The sequence below is a fragment of the Camelus ferus genome, chromosome 14, assembly GCF_009834535.1.
Source record: "Camelus ferus isolate YT-003-E chromosome 14, BCGSAC_Cfer_1.0, whole genome shotgun sequence".
In the NCBI taxonomy this organism is placed as follows: Eukaryota; Metazoa; Chordata; class Mammalia; order Artiodactyla; family Camelidae; genus Camelus; species Camelus ferus.
Window position 1 is genome coordinate 27548695 of NC_045709.1, and position 25685 is coordinate 27574379.

Sequence of the window (25685 nt, forward strand, 5' to 3'; positions counted from 1 at the left end):
CCAGATGTCTGGGCCTTTTAGCTAACTCTGAGCCAAGTAACAAACATGAAAAGGGCGATTCGGAAATAGGCATTTAATTTCTGCATATGGAATTTTGGACATTTAATTCAGAGAGGCAACATAATCAGATTTGGGATTTCAATTCCTTTGGAACTGAGTATATCTGGACTTTACAAGACACATTAATCTTTGACCTTTCATTTCTCACTGGGAACTTAGTAACGGGAAAAGATTTATAGTCCAATTTGCGAATATTCAGGCTATTGGGATTTTATTATTTGAGTTGCTCTTTTGTTTTAATATTTTCATTTATTCTGGTCACAGAATCCCTGCTGGGCTCTGCTGGCTAATGCGTCAGGATGGGGCTTGGGATGGGAAATAAAATGCATTTACAGTCTTGAATACAGAGTGGCCTTGAAATCAATTAAAGTAATGTGTTGTTGGCCCGCTTCAGGATCTTTGGGTACAAAATCTATATTGCTTCTCAGTGGTCCCAGAAAGATACACGAAGAAGCAGTGGGTGCTCGTGGAGACGGGGGAAAGAATATTCTGAAAGACAGATGCCCCACCAGGAGCCGAGGTGCCCCTTGTCATCTGCAGGCTTTCTGGGTGCATCCGCTCATTCTGAACATAAGACAATGCAGAGACTGGGCCCAGGACACTTCCTCTTCTTTCCTGACGTTTCCTGAGAGACGGAGGCAGGGTGACACTCAGCCCATTTCCAGTCCTTCACAGCTCAGGAGGGGAGGTCAGGGACTGACTAATCTAATTGGGAATTTTAATGAGGGAACAAAACAGGCTTCTCAGCTGCTTGAGAACAAACTGCCCGCAGAGGAATCGCTGTATGCCTTCGCTCTGCACACTCCGAGCCCTGCCCGCGCAGCACCCCCGTGGGGAGGGTCACCCGAGCCCGCGCCGTCTGCAGCCGGTGGGCGCGGGGGGAGCCCCGCCGCATCCTGGGATTCCATCAGCAGACTCTCCTGCCTCTTACACCGAGCAACGTGCTTCAACCCAGGCTTCGTGCACAAGGAAGAGGACACTCTGAACATTTTGTCTTCTCGCTTTGATCAAGAACCGGCTAAGGTAAAGGGTACTGGTTAGGTTCCCTCCAAGGTCCCGGTGACGCCCGAGCTTCTGTGTAGATGCCTGAGTTACCAAGCAGGCGTCATGAATGAAAACTATCAGCTACCAACGGTCGCATGAAATCACACTACTGTGCTGGAGACAGAATCAAACAATTTCTAAGTCGTGAAACAAGCAACTTACAGGTAATTATTTAAAACTGGTTTGGCCCTACAAGCAGGGTCATTTTGGGATTATGTTTTGCCTGATATAATTAAAAACATTCAGCTGCATCAGTAGATGGAAGTGGGGAAGAGGCCCAGATAAATCAAATGATGAACAGTAAGACTCAGGATGCTGAAGACTGACTTTTTCATGCATTACCAAAATTGCATTACAAATAAAATACAACTGTCAAAACACTGAATTCATGTTAAAAATAGTTTCTTGTCTGTTTTCCTGGCGTATTGATAATCACTGGGCTGTCACTGCTTCATAGTGAAGGCTTACCTACGTGGGGTTATGTGTTTGTTTTAAATCATTTGGACTGGTCAGTTTGGGGTCTTGTTCCCGAGGTTGTTAGAAAGTTACTAAAGCCTTTTTAATATCATTTTTTGCATTATTTTAAATGAAAGCATGCAGTGCTCCGTTTTCAAGGAACGCTTTTCTTACTCTTCTCCAAGCTAATTTTTCAGAGGTCACAACTGATCCACCACCGATGCAGCGTCACCACCGTGTGAACTTGCAAGCTTGCTAGGGAGCAACTTCAGTCCAGGAAATTCAACAAAATTGACTGGGTTCTTTTTCGGGAAACAGAGCAAAGCTGATCCAGTGTGAAGGGCCCGGCGCTGAGTTTCAGCGCTCTCCAGGGGTTCTTTGCCCCGTCCCGGTCCCGGTGCCTTCCCGGTGCCCCGCGGCTGTGCCTGGAGGCGTGAAAGGCAAGCGCGCGTGAAGAGACTGCCCGTCGGAGTGGAGCGAGGCTTCGGAGCAGGGCCGCTGTCAGCACAGCCCTCGCATGGGGAGCGGTTAAAACTCCCTCAGGGACGGGGTGAGGCTTAGGACCAGCTCCTCGCTCCTCGGGACCGCACTTTTCGCAACAGTAAAGCAGGCACGCCGCTGAGAAGGCAGCGCGTGGGGACGCGGCGGGGGTTCAACGAGACAAGGCCTGTGAGGAGCCCGGCGCGCGGTGCCAGGGCTCGGTCGGCGCTGGTGAATCCGACCCGCGGCAAACGTAACGCAGAGGCCGAGAAACATTAGTGGCGCAGTAACTGCGAGCTGAGAGGTGAGAGCAGTTACCTGAAGGGCGGTCCTGAGGACAGGGTCACGGGCGCACCGTGCAGGCTCAGGGCCTGAGCCACGGCGGGGGCACAACGCCACCTGTGACGACGCCTGAGATGCTGCTGACGGTGACTTTCCAAGTCACAACGGCATTCTGGCTCAGCAAAGTGCCTGTATAACGTGGGAGTGAATGAACGAATGACGGAGAAGGGGGCGATGAGTGAGAGCACGGATGCTGTCATGGAGGTGACCCCGCTTCCTAGGGTAGAGATTAGGGTCTAAGCCAGGTGGTACACATACAAAAGCAAACGTCAAAGTCATCTCTCATTATCTGCCCCCTTTTCCATGGAACCCCCCCCCCCCCACAGTGCTATCAGAAAGAGGACGAATGGGACTAGATAAAGCGCTGGCTACCCTTGGGTCAAAACCACCCACCTTCTGTTCACGCCAACGAAGTCTGCAGAGCTCGCCTCGCCCGCTCACTCACACGCTGTCTGTGGCACCACGGTGGGGCTGAGCAGGTGCACCGGCACCCTGTGGCCTGTGGCCTGTGGCCTGCGCGCTTCCCACCTGGGCTTCTGTACAAGTTCACAGATGCCCGAAGTAGGTGGTGGGGGATGCGTGACTCATAACCCACTGAGCAGCAGGGCAAGCTCCCGGTAAAGGTCTGCTTAATCCGCTCACACTGAAATGCCCGCGAGAAGCTATTGCTTCCACTCCTCCTTTCTCCGCTGTGTGTCACTGAACAGCCACAGCAGGCCCTGTTTCCTCCCGAACTTCATTGCACCTTCGACGATCAGCCACCCCAGCAGAGTGGTTTTAGCAGAAAGAATATGTTTAGACTCGGCAAAGTTACCCCGAAGAAAACGCACCCTTCGCCAGTCAAATTAGAATATTTAATAGCTCCTGAGCTGATTAATTCACGTTTCTGTGAAAGATGTATTGACACTAACTAGATTCACTTCCACGGAACAAGGAAAACTTTTAGATGATTCCAAACCAGATTGGTACCCGGGGATCCTGCCTCCCTGGGCAGCCACTGCCATTTAGTTTAATCCAACGAGCTGAGTGTGCCTGCATTCATCCCTCTCCTCGCACCCAATTTAATTCAGCAACAACGGTGCCACTTGAACAAGCTGAATGGCTCCACCTCTTTCTAAGAGGGATCTCATCCAGTAACAGTCTCAAAACGCAGACCACGGCCCTCCCCATGCCAAGCACAACACCAGTCCACGAGCTGCTCCAACTCAACAAGCCCTTTGTCTCTTCCAAATGAAGGCACCGCGGTAACGGGTGCACCTCTCCCCGGGGAGATGCTGTCCTGCCCCCACCCCCGGCCAACCACAGACAAGCCCGGAGACAGCTGATGCACGCGGCCCTTCGCGGCCTGCCACCCGGGACCCACAGCTCGGTTCCAGAAGGGGTCCCCGCTCAGTCTGGAAGAGGAGGAACACGCGGAAGGCTGGCACCAGAGAGGAGCAGACAGGCGCAGGACCAAGGTCTGGCACGGCCTTGGCCGCTAAAAAGCCATGGGAATTATCATGTCTCAAGCACACTGGGGATCAAGGAAAGCTCTGAAAACGATGGCAGCATGAGCGCCACACAGGGTACTTTGCAGACGCCTCAGAACCTTTTCTTCAGCATGGCCTCGTATGACCCTTTCCCTCAATTCTACAATTTGGAGAAAAAAAAAAACAAGCCACGCTGGCATTACCCTACTCAGCACTCCAAACTCATGTACACTTATTTGTGAGAGATGAGCTAACAGCAGTTCACAGGTACAGGCATGGCTGGGAAAATTCTTATTGTTCCCAGTCACGTGCATGTTGTCCCTTTAAGAGGATGCGGTGGCTTGTCCCACAGCCGGCCGCTGCTGATGGCCTCCTCCCTAGGGAAGAGCACTCAGCTGCTCTGCGGCTGCTTTGACCAGTAAAACAGAAGGGAAGTGATGTGGCACCAGTTCCCGGCCCAGCTTTTAAGAGGACTGCAAGTTTATTTTCTTGCTTCTTGGAACTTTGAGCCACCAGGTAAGAAGTCCAGACTGTTCTGCTGGAGAGAGAGACCCTGAGGAGGAACATGCAGGCACCGGACACATGAACAGAGAAGCTGCCTTGTGCATCGGGCCCAGCTAGCACCAGCCTCTGCTGTATGCCTGCAACTGATGGAGAACGCCAGGCAAGGATGCCCCACAAAGCCCGGGGAACCCACAGAACAGGGAGAAGTAACAGGCTGTCGTTTCATGCCACTCGGGTTTGGAGTGTTCTGATACACAGCACCTGCTAACAGGTCCCGCGCACAGATCCTCGCCCTCTTACGCGTTCTGCAGTATTTCCTGTGAGCAGGACACTTCTCCACTCTACTGTTGGCCTGGGCCAGGGGACCGCCTTTAACCAACGGAATACGAGAGAGTGACAAATGCCGCGACTCAGCAGAAGTTGTGACAGCCATCCAGCCACGTCTCTTCTCCCCCAGACACAGAAAGAGCACGTCCTAGAGCCGGGCTGGTCCTTAACCCCAGAGTCTGTCGTGAAAACAAGATCTGAGTCAGAGCTGATTCGAGCTGAGGTGTACTTTTTCTAAATGCAGTCAAATACAACGTAAAAGAGAAAGAAACCTTCGTAGTTGCAGCCACGAATGTGGCACTTCATGTTCTACAGAATGTGCTGGTGAGAGCTGCCTTCTCCAGTGCCAGCAGAAAATCCTTACAAACTGAGGAATCCAGCCAGCATTAGAGAGCTACCTGCCCGCATCCAAGGGGCCGACGGCCCAGAGCAGGGGTAGCGATCTTCTTCTGTAAAGGGCCAGAGGGTAAATATTTCAGCTTTGTGTGCGGAGAGGAACAACTGAGGCTGGTTACATAGGGATGTATCTGCCCATTTAACATGTGACAATTTAAACATGTAGGAAACATTCTTAGCTCGCAGGTTATACGAAAGCAGGCGGCAGGCCAGACTGGGTCTGCAGGCTGTGGTTTGCTAACCTCTGGTCTAGTGGTTGAGGTCGGCACATAAATGAATAGTTCCAGTGAGCACATAATAAACCTAATACACAAGGCCTCTCTGGAGCTTAGGGAAGAGACACAAGCCAATTTTGGATTTTATGAAGATTTTCCAATGGAGAGGATGCCTCAGTGAATCTTAAATATCAATAAACGTCACTGAGTAGTTGGAGAAAAAAAGGTGGAAAGGATACAATCACATGAACAAAGCCACGGAGTTTTTGAAACCACGTGATACGTGCGTGTAAACTAGACTTCGGCTCATCCGCACAAGAGTTTATCATAACATGCGAGCAAAGCAGCCAAAGCTGCCCAGCATAGCTCGTCTGACTCTGTGGCCTTCTGACACCACAGAAGCACAGGCCCACAAACACAGGCACCCGGCCCGCTCAGGCCGCCACAACAAAATGCCCCAGACCCGAAGGCTTAAATGGCAGAAGACTATTTTCGCACTGTCCGGGAGGCTGGGAAGTCCAGGATCAAAGTGCGGGCCACTTAGTTTCCACTGAGGACCCAAACAGCAGAGAAGGACGCGCTCTCTGGTGACTTTTATTACAAGGACACTAACCCTATCGGATCAGGACCCCACCCTTATGACCTCACTTAACCTTAATTACCTCCTTATACACCCCATCTCCAAACAGGTCTCATTAGGGGTTACAGCTCCCACACAGAAGGTTTTGTGGGGGAACAATTCAGTCAACAGTAGCCCGTAGTCCAGTGATGTACCATGATCTGCACATAATAATTCAGCACGATTGCTCCTTTCCTTCCTCCTCGTGCACCCACACTTGGAGAGTCTCCTGCCACGGAGACAGGCCCTGACATCCGCATCATCAGAAGGTATTGGTGTTATTAGGAAAAGGAATTCAGCAAGCATACTTCTCTTTTAATCAAAATAGGATCTCTCGACAAACACAGTTCTCCAGTTTCGATTAGGAAGCCTCAAAATGATGGACAGTTATTAAAGCCAGGGTTCCAGAAAGCAAATTTGCAACATCATCACATCCGCCTACAGATTCCACAGATGTGTCCGTCATCCGCATGTGTCATCATGCCGGACTTCAGAAGCAACACACATGCTGTTCAAACGAGTCGGTGCTTGCTTCATAACTGGACGTATTTTCCTTCTTTGTCCAGTATTTTCGAGGTAACCATATTCCTTTTTGTAAACTACACAAAGTAATTTGATCAGGTTTTATTCTGTAACAGTTAAGAGAATGTGATAACGAAGAGAAAATAAACGTTTTACACAGAAACTGTTATCTGATACTTTGGCAACCAGAAGCTTCTATTACATGACACCTCTAGGCTTTGTTTATATGGTGATGCTGGCTGCCTAGGGGAATTCCAAAGTTCCGAAGAGCTTTCTGAATAAACATGCTGTATGTTGATGCGACGTTCGGTGGATCGTGTTTTATTCAAGTTCTGTAGAAACTGATCATTTCTGTATGGATCGGTGTTTTTGTGATAATATTCCAGATTGAAGTCCTTCATTTAAGAGGGATCATGACAAATTTCCATGGAAATAAATTAATAATTCCATTTCTGTTGACACGCAATTACAAACAAGGACGACACACTGCAATCACATCTCCTTTTCAGTAAGGGTCTGGTTAAAGAAATGCAAAGATTTACCCAAAAGTATCATTTCCCATCCCCATTAATCTTCTAAACAAACATGATATAACTGTGGTCTCTGTTTTGCCGAAATATTACTTTAAATTGAACAACCATTAGTCTCCAGTGCCAGCTTCATACCGAAAACATTGATTAAACACCCACGAGGCACACGCATGGAGACTGAATAAGAGGGGTCTGCCTAGAGGCCACAGCACAGCAAGAACGCATATACACGGGGAACTGCACTGATACTTAGAGGATGATCACTGCATATACTATTTTAATGCAGATAATTCCTGGTGGAGCATATACGTCAAACTGGACAAACACAAACAACAAAGGTCAAAAAATGTTCTAATCATTATGAAGTATAATGTTGTGTACACACACACACACACACACACACAGCCACGTTCTGCACGCTCTCTGGGAAAAGAGGACAATTCAAATGAGTGCTTGAGCAGCAGGAAGGAAGATTCGTGCAGCTACCGAAGATTATACCAGAGAAACACTGAGGGACATTTTAATGCAAAGTGTCTTTGATTCTATGATTCTAAGACCCTAACAAAATAAACTGAAGAAAATGCATCAAATACACTTTAAAAAACAGGATGAGATTAATCCTATCTCCCATCCAATGTAGGAACCCGTGAGCAGTGCTTCTGAAACACGTGCACACAGATCACTGGGGAGGCTCACAACTTTGCAGATTTAATCCAGTAAATCAGTGAATGCCTGGGACTCTTCATTCTCAGCAAGTTTGCTTTGATCACCAAGATGCATTCACATACTTCAAGCCCTCGGCCGGGGAAACCAGAACAAAACAAAGGCGTTATCCTCCAGTGAGCAGAGGCTCCAGGCCAGTGGTCGTCACAAGGCTGCCCACACACAGCAAGGCCAGCGCCACCCGGGCACTGGTGGGGGACGCTGATCCACAGCCCTCAGCTGCACCTGTGAGTCCGGAACCCTTGAACTGCTGCCCAGGAGTCTGCGTTCTGCCGAGCCTGCAGTGATGCTGACGAGCAGGAACGCTGGAGGACCCCTGCTTCCAGCAAGGCAAGGCGGGTGACAGCGTCACCGTCCCCCTCCCCAGCAGACAAACCAGGGGGCCTGTGGACCCCACTTTCTGCTGGCTGCCATTCAGAAGGGCTGGGATAAATTTGGGAATCTATTATTTTAAACTCGTACATGGGCAGGTTTTAAACTCATTGAACCAAAGATCATTTGTACCTTAGGGGTGGGAAAGCTGACTTTTAATACTTACACCAAAATGTGTGATACTTATAATGTTGATACTATGTTATGTCAATATTGTTTTTAAATTTTATAATTTTGATATAAGATTACTAAATACTTTCTGCTTTCTTTTTCCCCCACCCTCTTTTATTGTTTGATTGTCTAAAAACAGACATTCTCATTATTTTCACTGGCTGTGTCCCAACAAACCTCTATTTACAAAAATAGGTGGTGGGCTGGATTTGGCCCATGAGTGCAGTCTGCCAACTCTTGGTCTAAAAAATATTCTGTCCATAGGTATAAAGGAGGGGGTATCTCATGTGCCACATTTTTATAAATGTTTACATCCAAGGAAATCTAAATTTAAGGGAACGTGAACGTTGTTTCCAAGGTATCGAGTATGTTCAGCAACTTTTTATCTGAGCTTCTCCAGAGCATTTCATTGTATCCCAGAGCATTTTGTTTACTCAGGAGAGAAGAATGTAAAGGATAAAAGAAACGCCAGGAAAGAAAACAGAAGAACCCTGTTCCAACATCATCAGCGCGTTACCCGGAGCAGCAGACACAGGGGCAAGACTCACCTCCACAGGAAGTCCGAGAAGGAAAGGCGGACGGGGTATCCGTGCCGGATGATCTTCACCATCTCCAGGACCCCGATGTACTGCAGCTGGGCTGACACGTAAAAGTTATCGAACACATCTGGCAGCTTCGAGTTATTGGGCTTGATGCAATGAACAAAGTGTGAGGAGCACCTCTGAAGCTTCCCCGTAATGTCCAGCAGGGTTTTCTGCGGAGAGAAGCAAAACACGGCTGAGTCCCCGGGGAAGACACCAGCTCGCGATGCAAACAGTTTTTTAGTAAAAATCTTTATTTTCGGTCCTTGGCTTTTATTGACTACACATTCACTCATCTTGGGTGTCCGTGGGCATGCCTACTATTTTAAAGGAACCCAAGTGGTCAAAGACAGGGGCAATTCTATGTAAGCCCTCTACAGTTGATATAATCAAAAAGGTTTTTGAAATCTGAAAATTTCAACTAACCCTGAGTTGCGACGCCACGGTGACCGGACCTCCCCGTTCTAGTCTTTGAAGAAATGTAGAATTTCCTTTCTTTTTTAATAACTGTAAGGAAAACAAAAAGAAAGGGTGAGCAGATTTATTTGACTGAATTCCAGTTTAGAAGAAAACAATTAATCCTCCCATCCAGGGAAACTCACTTACAGGCAGATGCAGACTTAGACTCTTAGAAATCAGTACCAGGGGACTTCCTGCCATGGTAGCCTAAGTCAGGGGGACGGACAGCTTCGTGCAGAAAAACATTACCGCAGCCTTTCAAGTCCATGGCTGTCACCAACCTGCACCTACTTTGACTTGAGAATAAACACAGACCTTGACTTGCGTGGTGGTACAGTCGTCTCAGCCTGGTGTCTGGATCCTAGCGCTAGCTGCCCGTGTTTATCGTGAAATGTAGCTTACTCTGGGGCGAAAGGATGCTATGTTATGTCACAAAGGTTTGATGTTTTCACAGTCATCGGTTTGCCCCCTAAGTTTAACTGTAGTCAGTTTCTTACTCAGTTTTCCTTTCGCTTCCTTTTCTTCTTTTTTTTTAATGACTGAAAGAGGTTAGTAAAGTACTTGCCTGTGAAAAATGACAATCGACGGCTTTCTTTGATCAATAATGACCCATAACTCTTACAAGGAAGAAATTCATACACAGCCAAGACTAAATGATAATGGGGGTTAAAGAAGTCAGTGGAAATGAACCCAGTGGGTGAAGAAGTAAAGGGCAGGAGGCAATTAATTAAATTCCACCAGAGGCTAAAAGAACCCGCAGCCACTAACGTAACCACCACACGCCACAATCTCACAGTGACTTAGGCCAACGCACCTATCGATTCCAAACCATTTCTCTTAAAATAACAGGTCTCAATAGAAGGAAAAAAAAAACAGGTGAAATGTTCTTGTCGATACGGTGCTACTGGGAACAAGGTGACGGCTCATTTCCTTCCATTAGGTGAACTGTCAGCTGAAACGATTGCGTGTAACTGACAAGCGGATGTAAAACGAAGCGATGGGTCTAAGATCAACCTGTTTTCCACAAACCCAAAGCCAAACGTGGTGCTTAGGTAAGGAGCAGGTGGACAGCCACTCTGCTGGTCGCGGGCGTGGATGTGCGGGGGTGATGGCCCTCTGAAGGGAAGTGCGGAGCAGAACACTTAAGGAATAATCATGATAAATAAGACTCCAGCCCTTGAAATTGAGCACTCGTGTCCCTTTCCGGGTGGAGGAACTGCAGTGAATGATCTCCCTTTGGCAGGCCTTCAGGGAAAAGGCTAATGGCATCCATGCCTGTAATGTGCAATAATTCAGGTTAGGAATTTCAGTTTAGAGGTGTGTGGTGACTTCTTGTTTTCCAGGATGATTAAGAAAGCAAGGACCAGGCCTTTCAGCAGAAGCCCAGGAACTGAGATCTTTCTTACAAAGGGTAATCATTTGTCTTTTTTATGTAAAAGATGCCATTTCATGTGCAATGAGATTGAATTCCTGTGATCACCCAGTTCCGGAACAACTCTATCAAAGGATTCTTGATTCTGGGTCTACTGGCTAAACACAGACACACAACACATTTCTATTACGCTGTACACATTCCTGCCACCCTTCCCTAATAGAGTTGACTTTAATTGTGCTTTTATTTTAACTGGTAAGCTGAAACACATTCCAGCAAGCTACAACAACGGAATTTCTAAAACGGACTGTCCTGGACACCTTCCCAATCATGATTCTCATCTTTCATCATCTCTGTAGAGGCAAGCAGAACAAACTGGGGTACAATCGGGCACTGAATTCATAAACTTAAAACATTTCAGTCTGAAATAACTCTTCACTGAGTTTTTTAGTTCTGTTTTACAAATGGAATCTTCAGGTTCTAAGTACCACCACACTTGTGTGGCACAAATACACGTTAAAACCTTAGCGCCATGCTAACATGAATCAAAAATCTAAAAACACACACCGCACCTCTAGGACCTGAAAAAGACACTGTGTCTGCGTGAAAAACTACAATTTATTGTTTAGGGACTTAAAACCTCTGAAGTGGTTAATGTCAACCGAATCAGGTGGCTAAGTTTATTCCCTGTAAACCTACTGTCCCTGAAATTCCCACTCATTCATCAAAAAGACAGTCACGGAGATGAGACAGAAATAAGACGCTGCCCCGACCACCAATACAATGACTACCACCGCGCTTGCTATCAGATTTCCCCTCTGCTCCACCTTCTCCTGCACTGTTTTCTCTTGGAGGGTAAGACTTTAGGTAAGCGGTCTTTTTCTTTAATTTTTTAAAATAAATATCAATTTCTTTCCATTAGCGTTCAGGATGGCGCTTTTTTTTTTCTTGAAAAGAAGAGGTGAATGTGCTAAGCACACTTAAAAGCAATCAAACAAGAATCACAAAAACGCCTACCTTACTAAGCTCTAGATAGTTCCTCTTGTCCCCGATCGCTGAAGACTCTGGCATGTGCTTGCTGAGCCGGGCAGATCTGTGTCCTCTGAATTTACAAGAAGGAGAGGAAGATACGAGGGATCCTGTTTCTGACAGTTTCGACTGGAACAAATGATTGATCACGACGTTTTCACTAGCTGGGAAATAAATAAGCGAAGATTGTAAGTGGCGTCCAAATCATAACTGACTTCAGCTATGAGCATTCAGCTTCCTCCCCATCCATGGGCTCCCCCCACTAAGACACTCTCAGGGGGGAGGGAACTGAGGAGGCCACGGTTCCCTTTGCCCCTCTTCTATTTCCTCCACTTTAGTGAACTCTGACCTTCCTTGCCCTTGACCCCAGGCTCCCAGTCCTCACTGCGCTCTCTGCGCCGGAACTGAGCGCAGACTGCCCTCCAGATGGCAGAACCACAGGGCCCCCACTCAGACCTTAGTGCCCTTGACCGTGTCCCCAAGGCCCATGGCTCCTGCCGGCAGCGCCTAGCTCAGGGAACCCGGGCCCCAGGAGGCACTGTCTCAGAGCTGTCTGTGGGCACCTGGGGGGACCCCGACTCCTCCGACTGACTCAGCCGTAGGGGGAAGAAACGCCTCTCCTCCTGAGCCAGCTAAGCTGCAATAGCAAAAGCAACTGCTTCCTTTTAGAAGTTAGGTTACAAAGAGTCCAGTGATTCTGGGTCCGTTATCCTTTCTTGACACCTCAGGAAGAAAGGGGCTCACGAGGGAATGGTGACGATGACGTCAGTGGCAGTCACGGCTCTAGAAGGCATGGTACTTTTGTCACTTCTGTCTGTATGTAGACAGTTCTGAAGCCCTAATTCCCTTTTCTCTAAGATAACCGTGACAGTCCCTGCTTTGTGGATTCCTACAAGCTCAAATGTGATGTAACAGACATACAGAAATTGGGATCCTCCCGTCAGACCATTAGCGACGGTCAGTCACAAGGCGCTTCGGTCTCTGCCTCTTCTGCACTCAGACTACCCTGCTTGCCCAGTTAGTACATTTATCAGCCATGCGTACAGGGCAGGGTCCCCATGTGAGTCAGCCAGGAGGGAGCCAGGAGGGTCAGCGAAGGGAGATACAACTACGAATGACAGGAAGGCAAAAAGGAGCCTGTGGTGTTGGGCTGGAATTACAGGTATCATGATAAATTCATGACTTTTAATATACAGCAATATATACACACAAACATATACATGTAAAATCTACACCTATGTCTTAAATTTTCTAGTTCTGAAAGGGTCTAAAAGCAATAACATCCCAGTAGCAATGGGCTCACGGTAACCCCATTTCTTAGTGTTTCTTGATTCCATTCTCCTCTACAATAAAATAAGGCTTCTTGGATAAATGGCTGATTCTAGAGCCGAGGCGAGGCGGAGGACCCTGGAACATTTTGGAAGGCCAGAACGTAAGAAAGCACTAAAAAGATGTGAGAACCTATCAGAAGGACGGGGGGCTAGCTTGGAGGGGACCCCTCTGGGCAAGTCTTGGGCAGTTTTACTAACAAAATAATGACAGTAATGTATTATGGTTCCTTAAATAAAATAAGAATCCATGAGTCCATCTGATAATAAATGAAAGAACGAATGAATGAAGGAATCAGAAAGGGAAGTTCTTATATAAATAGGAATATATGTCTGCATATGCACAGCTGGGACGTTGTGCTGCACACCAGAAACTGACACATTGTAACTGACAATACTTCAATTAAAAAAAAAAAATAAAGAGTCATTCTTACAGTAGAATGTCACTGTCGATCGGGTTAGAAAATTACCATTTTGCAACCAAAAGAGAAATTACTGATTTAGGTAAGAACCATTAACGTATGCAAAACAAGTGAAAGTTTGGTGAGAGAGAGACTATATTGTCTCAAATACTTCCTTACAAGTCAGTTATCAATTACAAAGAAAACAGTGATTTAGGGAACCCTGCAGGACACCGCTTTAACAAAGTGCTCAAGGTGAAGGTCACCGCTGACCTTTCCACCGGTCACTATGTGCCCCCAAATAAAATGCGCTGAGACAGACACCTCCCTCCTCTCCTCCACGGGGCTCCTGCCAAAAAGGAGAAAACTGACTCCAATGTGAGGAGACAGCAAATAAGCCCAGACTGAGGGACGTTCTCCAAAAGCTGGACTTTCTTTTTTTTTTTTTTTAAATATTAATGTCATGAAGAAAAATAAAAGCTGAGGACATGTCCCAGATTAAAGGAGACAAATGAGAAGTGGCAAGAAATGCAGCAAAGGGCGGTGAACTGGGGGAGTCACTGTGGAGGACATTGGGGGGGTCACCGGTAAAGGCTGACATAAACTCCGAGTTAGCCGTGGGCAGCGCAGCAGTGCTAAATGTGCTGGGACCTCACTGAGGTTGTGTGGGGGGACGTCCCCGGTCTCAGGGCATGCATGGAAGTACTGAGGCATAAGGCACATTCGGTCACTCTCCCGTGGTTCAGAAATGTACGTACATACACGCAAGCACACACGCACACAAACACGTACAGAGGAGGAAAAAGAGAGGAAGAGAGAAAAGGAGCAAGAGAAAACAGGAAAGGACACGGAAGAAATCTGGGGGAGGGCATGTGGGAGCTCTCTGTACTAACTTTATAACTTGAAGTTTGAAATCATTTCAAAATAAACAGTTAAACAATAAACAGATAATACCATGGCCCCTTTAACCAAATTAAAATGTTCTTTATATATATTTTATTGAAGTATAGTCAGTTACGGTGTATCAAGTTCTGGTGTACAGCATGTTTCAGATATAAAAATGTTATTTTTATTTATAGCCAGTCTATAGATGGATAGAACCACAGATAAATGATGTAACAGGGGATTCCCATAATTGTGAAAAAAGCCTTTACTAGATCTAGAAACATTAGACATAACTATGACCCAAAACACATAACTGACCAGTTTCTGTCCTTTCTCTGAACCACGTGCATGAGGGCCAAGTAGGACCAGCGTCCACCCACTGCCAGGGAGAAGCCAGCATGCTGCGACCCTAGCACCCGAGCTGCGACCCTAGCACCCGAGCCCCGCCCACAAGCTGAGCAAGTGGGAGGTGGGAGCAGGTTCCTCAGGACATAAAAAGAGAAATTCGAAAAATTGTGCTCTACACTGGAAATTGACACAGCGTTGTAAACTGACTATAACTCAATAAAATAAAATTTTAAAGAATATCACATAAAGGATATTATGACAAATAAATGAAATAATTCAGGTAAAAAAAAAATTTTTTTTAATGAAGAAAAAAAAAAGAAATTTGGCCACCGTGTTGCCCCTGATCGCAGAACCTGATAAGAAGCCCCTGCTGAAGGCATGGCTCTAGCCTCCTTCCCTGCGTCTGGGAGTCACCGGCGGCTGGCACCTCCCTTCATGTTCCTCTAAGCATACACTGGCATGGGAAGCACCCCTCTCTGGGGCCCATGCACACAGCACTGGGCATCTTTCTGTCCGTAAATGAGATACGCTAACGTAGGTGCCCAAGTCTATGAGCAGGCACGCAGAGACGCTCAAAATCGTTAACATCATCATTAATGGTAAATCGTAAACTTTCCTCTACTTATAAGCAGACTGAAGAGTCTGGGTTTTAACTCTTTCTGCCTTTTTCTGAGTCAAGTGGACTTCATTTCTGTCTCAGGCACAGACGAGGGCACTCGCTATGTTTCTGTGTGAGCTGAGCCGCCCGGCGCCCTGTCTTCCCTGGTCAGGTGTCTCACAAGACACACGTCTGTTAGTCCGGACCCTACAGCAGACCCTGTCTCCTTCCTCAGCTCGGAGCCTCCCGATAATATGAAATTAAATCACATGCCATAAGCAAAGGGCTTAGCAAAGTGCCTGGAAACAAATCATTATTATTATTATCTGCAAATTACACTTGCTTTTAATAACTATTGGTAGTGTCAAAACATTCCACAGATTCATAAAATACTATCACAACCAGGCATCTTTGGCTTATATGATGGAAGGGGTGAGCCACTCTGACCTGTGGGCCAAATCTAGCCCACTGCCTGTTTTTGTCAGTAAAGCTTTATTGGAACCCAGCCACATCCATTTGTATTGTCTGCAGCTGCTTCCTTATTGTAACAGCAGAGTTGAGTACTTGCAACAGAGACGTTACGGCTCACAAAGCCTAAACTATTTATTCTCTAGTCCTTTGCAGAAAAAGCTTGCTCCCTCTTGTAAGGACATAAAAGGACACATTGTAAACTTTGTCCTCTTGCTCAGAGGTACCTATGGTCTAAAGTATTTCGAATAAAACAAGATCTACCTGTTCTCTCTCGGTGCTTGCTGTCAAGTATACACAAAAAGAATGCCTTCAAAATACAGGAACTCCATGAACACATGCAGAGTTGCACCAACACTAGCCACCATGCTTTCATCCTAAACATGTATTCTGCCACCATGAGACACAAGAACAAAGGAGGCACTGCTCCAACTTTGAAAACACCCTGTATGTTAGGTCTTCACAGAATATATGGATTAAACGGAAGTCTGTTATAAATGAAAGTCCAAATATTTAAAAACTGGAAGGAAGGTGTTTCCAGTGATAATCGATAGGATGAATTATCTCAGTTCTTTCTCTCACGTGGGTTTATGCTCAGTCCGAGCTTTCATCATTAGTCTCTGCCCGTCAGAGAACTCAATAACCATCCGTTCTGAGAGGCAAGCCGCGCAACTCCCCGTGAGGACCAATATGTCGCAACTCTGCCATCTGATTTAAGGTAAATGTGCTCCTCCAGCCAGAATTGATATGGAGCTCTTATTTCCAGCTCAAAGGCATCCAACTATTTCATGACAGCCTATCATCTGCTTCCTTCCCCAGAAAGATAAATGACTCCATCTCATGTAAAGCAATGTAAAGCACAAAAGACGATACATTTTAATTCACTGAAGAGGAAATTCAATTCATTATTAGGAAAATGTGAGTCACTGAAGAACAGTTATTAAGGAAATAATGACTAAAGAGCTAGAATCATATATACATCTATTAATTATACGGCATGTAAGTAGAGCACGCAGCTTTACGTGCAGCACAGAATCAGAGACAGAGGTACCTGAAGTGCCAGGCTTCACTAAGTGGATGGCGCCTCTAAATCTATACTGACACACACGTGCATGCAGGTCTGTATGTATATATAAAGTTTTATGCTCGTTCTATTTTGGGAGCAGTTAGTTCTTTGCAACTGGAAGTACATAGAATAAAATACCACCCTTAGGTGTGCTCCGGAGTCATCTTAAGTCGTGGAATTCACCCTGCTGTGGCCTAAATAAACTGGGAAGCCCTATTCGTCTTCATCAGTCTCCACGGAAGAGCTTTTTAATATTCATACTGCTACAGTGGGGAAGGTATTTTATATTTCTATCTGCTAAAAGCTTAGTTAAATTATGGTTTCTACTAGGCTCCAAATTAAATTGTACCCAATGTGTAGTGCGGCCAGAGCCATTCCTTATTATTCTGGGCATTAGAATGCAAAAGATATTTCAATTACCCCTTGGCTGGCAGCATGTTTTATAGGACACTGTTCAGAGACAGAGAAAAAGGGAACAGGTGGCATCTGAACCACAGTGGGCAGCGGCAGGGGGCGGACTTACTTTTCATCACAAATAGAAGATTCTGTGAAAGGGAATCTTTATTTTTTTCAGTTGCTCCAACAGTTTCATACGTTACCTGTAATAGAAGAAAACAGCGTAATTACTAGTGGTTAAACGTGACCACGGAAGTAATTTCCTTTAAAGAATAGCTTGACTCGGCAGCAGTTTTAAATTATTCACAAAAGCAGCATCTTCAGGTCTCAGAGTTCTCGCTCCCGGCAAGTGCAAAGCTCGCGTCCCCAGCTCGCGGTCTGCACGCGAACGAGGGACACCTGTCCTGTTCTGCCTGGCAAAGCCCTCCTCCCATCGGAAGTTTAGGAGGTGGTGGGACTCACATCCGTTGCGTTCCCTTAATTTTTAAAAACGCTCACCTGCTCAGAAAACTCTCTAAACCAAGGAGAAAGACCAAGGAGAAAGACTTCCTTGCCTTGGGAAGGAAGCGAGACGTCAGCCTGAGAAGCAGAACGGTCTCTATCAAAAGGGTTCCCTTGGATCCTTCAAGCAATAAATCTGAAGTCTTTAAAATGAAGAAGACTCAGGAAACAATGAATGTGGGATTATTCAAAGGGCAGTTTTCTTCACCACAGTTTACTTAGGAATAGATTTAAACGACTTTACTGTCTGGCCTGGGGATCTGAGTTTTGTACACAGCCATGGTTTTACCGCCTCTCAGTCTTGGCTCAGTGTGAACTCCCAATGTGGTCCCCGAGGCTGCATCAGCCAGGAGGCTTATCGGTTTCAACAGCCGCTGCTGCTTCTTGGGGAACCGCTTTGGGGCCCCTTGGCACCAGGGTCGGGTGTCACAGGCTGTCCTCTACTCTGCGTGGACCAGGACTGAGCCCCAGAGGGCAGCTGACCAACGATGCCTCTTCCTGCTGCGTCAGCCGTGGGGGAGTGTGGGTGGTTGGACCAATGGAAGTGATAGTCACCTCATTTCTTTGGAAATTTTAACTACAGAGCCCAGCCCTGCTGTCCATAGGACAGTAGGAGGGAACTAGACAGAGGATCCATGAGGAAGAGGCTGAGTGCCCATGTGAGCCTTGGTTCTTAAAAGGCTTTCAAACCCTAGTCATCACAATAAAGCTTCACTGGGATTTTATTCTTTGCTGTCACAAGAGCCTAAATGGCGCGGAAATCACAAGACAACCTGCAGGTTCCCATATTTTCCAATTTGAATTTGGATCTGAAGACTGGTGAAGCCCCGCATCAGTGCCCAACAGCTGGACAACTTTCAGACACTTCTAATCATTATCGAGTCACCCAGTTTGCTCTTGTGCCAGAACGTGGGTGACCAACATTAAAACGTGAGCTGTAGATCATGTTACATATTATACATTGTTGAATATAAGCAATTATATATCATCTAGAGCCGCTGTTCTCAATTGGGGTGATGGTGACATGTGCCAGTGTCTGGGGATTTTTGTGTTTGTCGCAGTTGAGGGGCCGGGCGGACACGGATGCTGGTGGGCTCCCTACAGTGCACTGGACAGCTCCACTGGGAGGGGTTATCTGGCCCCAGTGCTGGAACCAGGGTTTGGCTTCTCCATGCCTTCCTATATTAGAGACAGCAGTGCCCAGTGACACCACAGACACCCGTCAAAGCCACTGTGGGATCTTTGTGGACTTTGGCAGGTTATTTAAAGTCCCAGAGCTCATCCTGCAGTGTGGGGTCCTCCTTGGTATGGTCCCAGTCTATGGTGCTAGCCTGCTCTTTTCATGGGAGTCTGATGATTCGGAATTAAACACACACACACACACACACACACAGACGCACACAGACGCACACACACACACGCACACACACGCACACACACACACGAACTACCTGCTTTTCTCTGAATACACCCCTTGCTGTCTGTGCTGCTGTGGCCTTGTTTAGTGATGGCGCTTCCTGGCTCCTGCAGTAAAACTCCCCCTGAACCTTGAGGGCAGTGACTATGGATTGCTCAGCCCTGTCTCTGCAGCTACTAGCAAAACGACCCCCAGCACTGGGCAGATTCAATAACTTTGTAGGGAAGTGAACAAAAAGGTTTTGTAATACTGTGACTGCATATAGCTTAAGACTGCCCCTTTTACTTAAGATTAGGACTGATGAGATTTCATTATCACAAGCCTGTGCTCTGGGAAATTCTCCGAATGGTACCCTGGTTGTATTCGGATACTTGGAGCAAAAGCTAAAGGTCTCCCATTAAAACTAAAGTTCAATCTATCTCTTCCCACCCCCTGCCCCCTTGGCAACCACAAGTTCGTGGTGGAAGAGATAGACTGGGATTTCCAAATTGTAGAATAGATAAACAAGATTATACTGTGTAGCACAGGGAAATATACACAAGATCTTATGGTAGCTCACAGAGAAAAAAATGTGACAATGAATATATATATATGTTCATGTGTAACTGAAAAATTGTGCTCTACACTGGAATTTGACACATTGTAAAATGATTATAAGTCAATAAAAAATGTTAAACAAAACAAAACAAAACAAAAACCTAAAGTTCAAAACTTCCCAGCTGGAGAATCCAACTGGCCAAGTTACCTAGAAGACATTTAACACAAGTGCAAACGCTAGAGAGCTGTTTGATGCTTGTAGGAAGCACAGAATTTAGCAAAACATTTATTTTGTATAAAATTAATGAATCTTGAAGCTTAATTTCTTTTGTGATAGTGGGAAAACGGCTTTAGCTCTTTGAGTCTTTGAGGATGTGTTCAACTAATATCCTGCAAAGGTGTTCGGCGTTGAAGAGCTTCTGACCCTATTCCTGAGATACAGATGACCACAACAGGGACGGGATTTGAGATGACAGCTCAACAGAAGTATGAGACACTACCCAAAATAGCTGCGTTCTTTTACCAGAGTTAATACAATAACACAAATGACTCAGGATGTGTTACATAAACTTGGCATTAGCGGAATGTTAACACATGGTTCCAAATCATGTATTTTTCACCTGTGGCCCCAAATCTGGAATCAAGGAGCCCCTTCCCATTCTACGGGAAAACTGAAATTAGAGGCGCAGTGGTGCACAGTTACTACTGAGCTAGGACGTTCCCGTGGATGAAGAGAGAAAGACAGGCACACAGCACACATACGTGTGTGTGTATATGAGATGGGTTTTTTTTTTTTTCATTTAAGAATACAATACAACCTGATTTCAAAGCTAGTCTTTTAACCATGATAATGCCCCCAATCCAATAAGGTTTGGTATTGACCTTGTCAAGGGCACTGTGGACGTCTGAATAAATGAGACCCACTCCTGCCTACTTACTATGTCTGCATATGACCTGCTCCCACCCCCCTTGAAACACCTAAACTTTTAATCTTAAGTTAATTGCAGATTCACTTGCAGTTCTAAGAAATAACGCAGATGGATGCTGTGGACCCCTCACCCAATTCCCTCCCACGGCAACACCCTACAAAACCATCACAACCAGGATCTCGGCGTTCATGCAGTGAAGACTCAGGACTCTGCTCCATGTCTGGTGAAACGGCACAGCTTGGGTTTTCTGAGGAACTGGGCCATTTCACCCACGTTGTCAAATTTCCCCGCGACAGCGGTTCGTAGGATTCACTGCCTCTTGCACATTTCCGTGGACTGCGGGCTTCGGGGTGACTTTTCCTGCTTTATTCCTGGTGGTAAGGATTTGTGTTTCTTCTCTGCTTCCTTTGTCATTCCTACTAGAGGTCTGTCATTCTATGGTTATTTTTAAAGAACCAGCTCTCAGACGCACTCACTTGGCTCCCGGCCGCGGCCCTGTGCTTGCTTGCTCTGCGCTTATTTTTCTTTCCATTTTCTAGGCTGTTGACGTGGGAGCTCAGATCCTGACTCGAGACTTTCCTCTTTCCTAATAGGTGCACTTAGCGCTATGAATTCTCCTCTTGGCCCTGTTTCAGGTCTGCCTCGCGAGTCTAATATGTTCTATTTTCATTCTCATGCAGTTCAGCATACGCTTTGAGGCCGCCTTTCTGATCTGCGGGTTATTTCGAAGGGCACTATTTAGTGTCCAAGCATTTGGAGATCTTCCTGTTCTTGATTTCTAGTTCGACTCCACTGTGGTAGGGACGCCCCAGTCCGCACGATCTCCATCCTTCTGAACTTGAGCTTTGGTCTGCGGTCCAGAATGTGGTCCTGATGCACGTGCCTGCAGAGAACGCGTGCTCTGCCGTGGAGGGTTCGCGTGTCTGTCGATGAGCAGAGCCCTGGCTGGCGGTGCTGCGGCTCCTTCTGCACCTCTCACCTCTGCTCATTTCCTGCTAGGCTGCTCTGTCAGCTGAGGGGGCAGTGTTGAGATTTCCAACTAGACCTTCCGTGTTAGCGGACGTCCTTCCTCTGACACCACCCAGCAGCAGAAGGAGGCACGGCCTCGGCACTGCCAAGCGGGAGAAGCCAGCTCCCTGCTCAGCCTCCTCTGCCATGAAAGAAGAGGGGTGTCGTCGCTGCTGGGTGTGTGCGAGCTCTGGGCCCCTCTGGGCCCCGGTCACACTTCCCCAGCCGCTGGGTGAGCAGGAAGAAGGGGGCTGAAGTTTTTCCTGCTTCCTAAGTGGCCTCCACCCACCGGGTGTGGGGAGAGGGGACCTGCAGCCCAGTTACCTGTGCACAGGGGCGAGAGTCCTGTCCCCCCGGACATCACCCCCCACCCCGCACAGCAGAGAGGTGGTGGCACAACACGATTCAGAATGTAGCACATGCCTGAGCTGTGCCCGAGCATTTCAAAATCGCACATCCTACAAGGAAAACTAGTTTTAATACATGTAAGTACAAGGCTTGGTTTTTGTTTTCATTTAAAAAAATTATAGCCAGTGAGCTGGCCACGGCTGGAAAAATAATAATAGTCCGGACTGTGATAACTCACACAATTTCTTTTTGCCCTAAGTTAACATGAGAATTTAATGTAGAGAAAAGACAGGAACAGAAAACCAAATGCCTAACTAGATGATAGTGCGTGTCGAATCCCTGGGAAGTCCTCCCCGTGCTCGGAAGGACGTCCTCCTCGCCCGAGAGACCCTCTGACTTGCGGCAGATTTCCAGGTGCTCCCACGATGCTCTCCTTCTCCCCTCCTCCCACTGTGCTCCCGAACCCCAGCCTCCACGTCACTCGCCCCCCCCCCGGACCCCACCCTCCACGTCACTCACGCCTTTCTTTCTCGTACAGCCCTTTCCAGCCGCTCCAGCTGCCACTGCCGTCTGCTCTCCAGGCCCAGCTCTGGGAGGCGTCGCGCTGTGCCGGGAGGAGCACCAGCCTCGCACGGTGGCCTGCCTGCTGGGGGGCGGTTTCAGCAAGTCCCCGGGCCTGGCGGTGACCACACACAATATCGAGCTCTCCTGACTTCTCACCCGCAGAGCACGGGTGGTAGCGTCAACCTCTCTCTCTGCCTCTCTCCTCTGTCTCCTCTCGGTGATTTTGAAGGTAAGTGAACAAGGTATGCTAGCACCTAGTTTCGACAGTACCTAACATCTTCTAATCGGTATCCCCCATTCCTGCTTTTAATGCTCACCTGTCCTTTCCTCTCAGCCTTCTTTCAGAGTATTTTTGCACTACTGACTTGAGAAGGACTCATGGCATGACCTGCACCCTCTATTTTGAGGCTGCTAAGTGAGCTGCCATCTGAGAAGGAGACCCTCCTCCCGGACCTGTAATCATACCAGTCAAAATTCACTTATTACTTTACGAAGAAACTGCTTCCAAGGAAAGCCAGTCCCGCTGGAAGAGCGAGCACATCACCCTCACAGCCATCCAACCTCGGGCTCCAGGCCCCCCGGGACCGGTGGCCTCCAGGAGGCACAGGAGGCTGTAACACCGCCTAGAAACCACAGCGCTGCAAACCCTGGTGGGACAAGGCCACCCCAACAGGGTTCTGGAGAGCTCAAGGGGCGCTGTGTCTCAGAGCCTAGCTAAATGGACGGGGGGCTTCGTACGATAAGGGAAAACCCCGAGGGAAAGCTCAGCTGTCCCGGGGAGTCCCCTTAGCTCTGCGGGTCCGTGGGGGACAGACGAAGCCTGTCCTATCTCGGCTGCGCCCCCGGGGAGGGACAGAGCTGGACCGGCAGGGAGCAGGACTCAGGCAGGGACCTTTCTAGGTCACTCAGGACAGCCGCTCGGCCCCCAGCCTCACCCCTCCTTTCCCTGCTGCTTTATTATGTGCGCGATGAAAGGAGAAAAAAACACGAAAGTTACAAAAGACAGAGACCAGGATAGACGCTCTTTTTCCCTCTCTGTCTTTGTATAACTGAAACTCAGATTCTGCTCTTTTTTCCCCTCTTAAGGACTGGCTGGTAGGATTCATGAGTCTCTCATGCACGTAACGGAGACATCTACATGCAGACAGCCCCGTCCAAATCTTTAAGGAAATTGTCGTGTATTCAGAGCCTTCCTTTGGAATGATTCTGTGCAATAAAGTGGCTCCCAAGGAAATTTCGCATTCTTCTCATATTTCAGCAGTGAGCAATACTCATCCAAAGGCTTGAGTGTGGGCGCCGCACGAGCACGGAGTGAACCAGGGGCGCTGGCAGTGCGCGGCTTTTTTGGAAGTACTTACTGGTACTGCAGTAAATATGATTCAAAGATAAATTGTGCTATCTGTATATGAAAACAGGGGTATAAAACTTTCACCATGGCTGTGAGTCACAGCCTAGTCTCCTGGGTCCACAAAGAAAAGCTACAAAATGCCAAACCACACGCATTTTCTTCTGAGCTGCACACTACCAAATTCACGCTTGGCTAATCTCTTAGGAAACTGAAGTCCAAAGGTGAGACAGCTCCAGGGGAACAGCTCCGTCCACCATCTCAGAGTTCAACTGCCTGAATGACAGTAAGGCAGTTGGCTTCCTCCATCTGGATAAAGAAGGCGCAGGGGTCGCCGGGGCTGAGGACCAACATCCTTCTGTCTGCCCCATCTAAGCCCCTCTCTGGGCGCCGGCAGCCAGGGGTGAAGGGCAAGTGAGGACGGAAGGAGAGGGGTACTCAGCACAAGAACAGGAGGAATACGGGACGGTGTCCCCTGTGTGGCTGAGGCACGAGGGATGTAACGTTCAGCTAAGTCTGTGGTTTTGATCGCTCTTCAGGACTAGAAATTCTTCATCATAGTGTTGAGTCTGTGAGCGCCAATTAAAAAATAATAATAATAAAGGACTTTCTATTCCTGGAGAGAGACTAGTTTTTATCTGGTTAAAAGGAAAGGACAGCCCCAGCTGAATATATTTTAAAAAGTGGTGTGAGCCCAAAATAAAAATCGAGCCCCAGTCACCCGCCCCGAGGTGTGCGTGCTCATCTGCAAGGCCCATGAGGAACACGTGTTAAAACGATCTAGAAGATCTGACATTTCAAAGAGAAAGCAGAGTTTCTTCTTCTACCAAGGGAGGCAAGCTGGGAGGGAAAAATAGTTAAAAGAAAACAGGCACTCCTGCCCCTGTTTCAGGACCACCGCTCACAAGTCAAGTCAGAACACTCACATCTAATTTCAGACAGTGCTATCACAGAAACAAGATGATGCGTGGAATGGAGCAAGCTAGCATGCCTTTAAGCAAAGGTCTGTCTCACCCGTTCGCTGATAACCTGTATTTAGCCCATCAGCCAGGGTGAGGAGGCTGCTGAAGGGGCCCAGAGACTGAGGCTGTGATGAACGCGGGTGCTGGGAGGTGAAGGGGCGTACCTGGGTTCCAGGGGTAGCCAGGGGAGAGGGTAGCTCATATCTGACAATCAACTGGGTTTCTGATTTTACCATAAGTTGAAAAGTGGGACAAGTATGGGAAAATCAGTTTTACTTACTCATTTACTTTTCTGGAGCAAGCTGTGAGGGAGAGTGTGTTTGGGAGGTAGCCGGGGAGTCTAGTCTAGTTCACTTCCGTGTCTGTGACAGTGAAGATGCCGCCCAGGCAGGGACGCTCAAAGGCAGACCTGAGGCATGAAGCCCACAGGGACCCAGGCTGGAGAGGCGTGGGAGTCACCTCTCACACAGGAAATGGGATCCTGACAGTATATAAACTCCTAGCAGGAGATGAAATTGTGTCCCGGGAATCACAGTTTGAATGAAGTGGAAGTAAATTCATTTATCAGTCAAGTTTGTAATCCCTTTCTCCACCGTGTTACTTACACGATGCAAAACAGGACCCCTAGAAAAGCTGGTTGGGATTAACTGCTGACAAAAATGGGAAACTTTGAGATACACTCTTGAATTCTGTATCACCTCACACTGGGTGTAAAGACTGGTTTTTAGCAAAAGAAATAAGTTCATTTTCAGCAAATGTAAACGGGTCTGATCATTTTTCATGCCTCGTTTCAGCGTCCTATTTGAAGTTTGCTGAAGAAGTCTGAATTTCCTGGGTGGTGGCAAGTTGACCACCTCTCTGTAGCATCAACAGTTACAAGCAGAGGCTTCTATGTTTTCACTTTTCTATTAAA

At 47.4% G+C, this 25685-nt stretch overlaps 1 protein-coding gene across 1 annotated transcript in view; it reads right to left on the minus strand.

Annotated features, from left to right (window-relative positions):
* The window catches only part of MYO16 (myosin XVI), a 437171-nt gene that overhangs the window by 108768 nt on the left and 302718 nt on the right, over positions 1 to 25685 (minus strand). Inside the window, exons 24-27 of the mRNA XM_032496671.1 lie at positions 17289 to 17364; positions 11660 to 11835; positions 9238 to 9318; positions 8779 to 8984 (exon numbers count right to left, since the gene is read on the minus strand). Coding sequence (XP_032352562.1) covers positions 8779 to 8984; positions 9238 to 9318; positions 11660 to 11835; positions 17289 to 17364 — 539 coding nt within the window. The remainder of the gene's footprint in view (positions 1 to 8778; positions 8985 to 9237; positions 9319 to 11659; positions 11836 to 17288; positions 17365 to 25685) is intronic.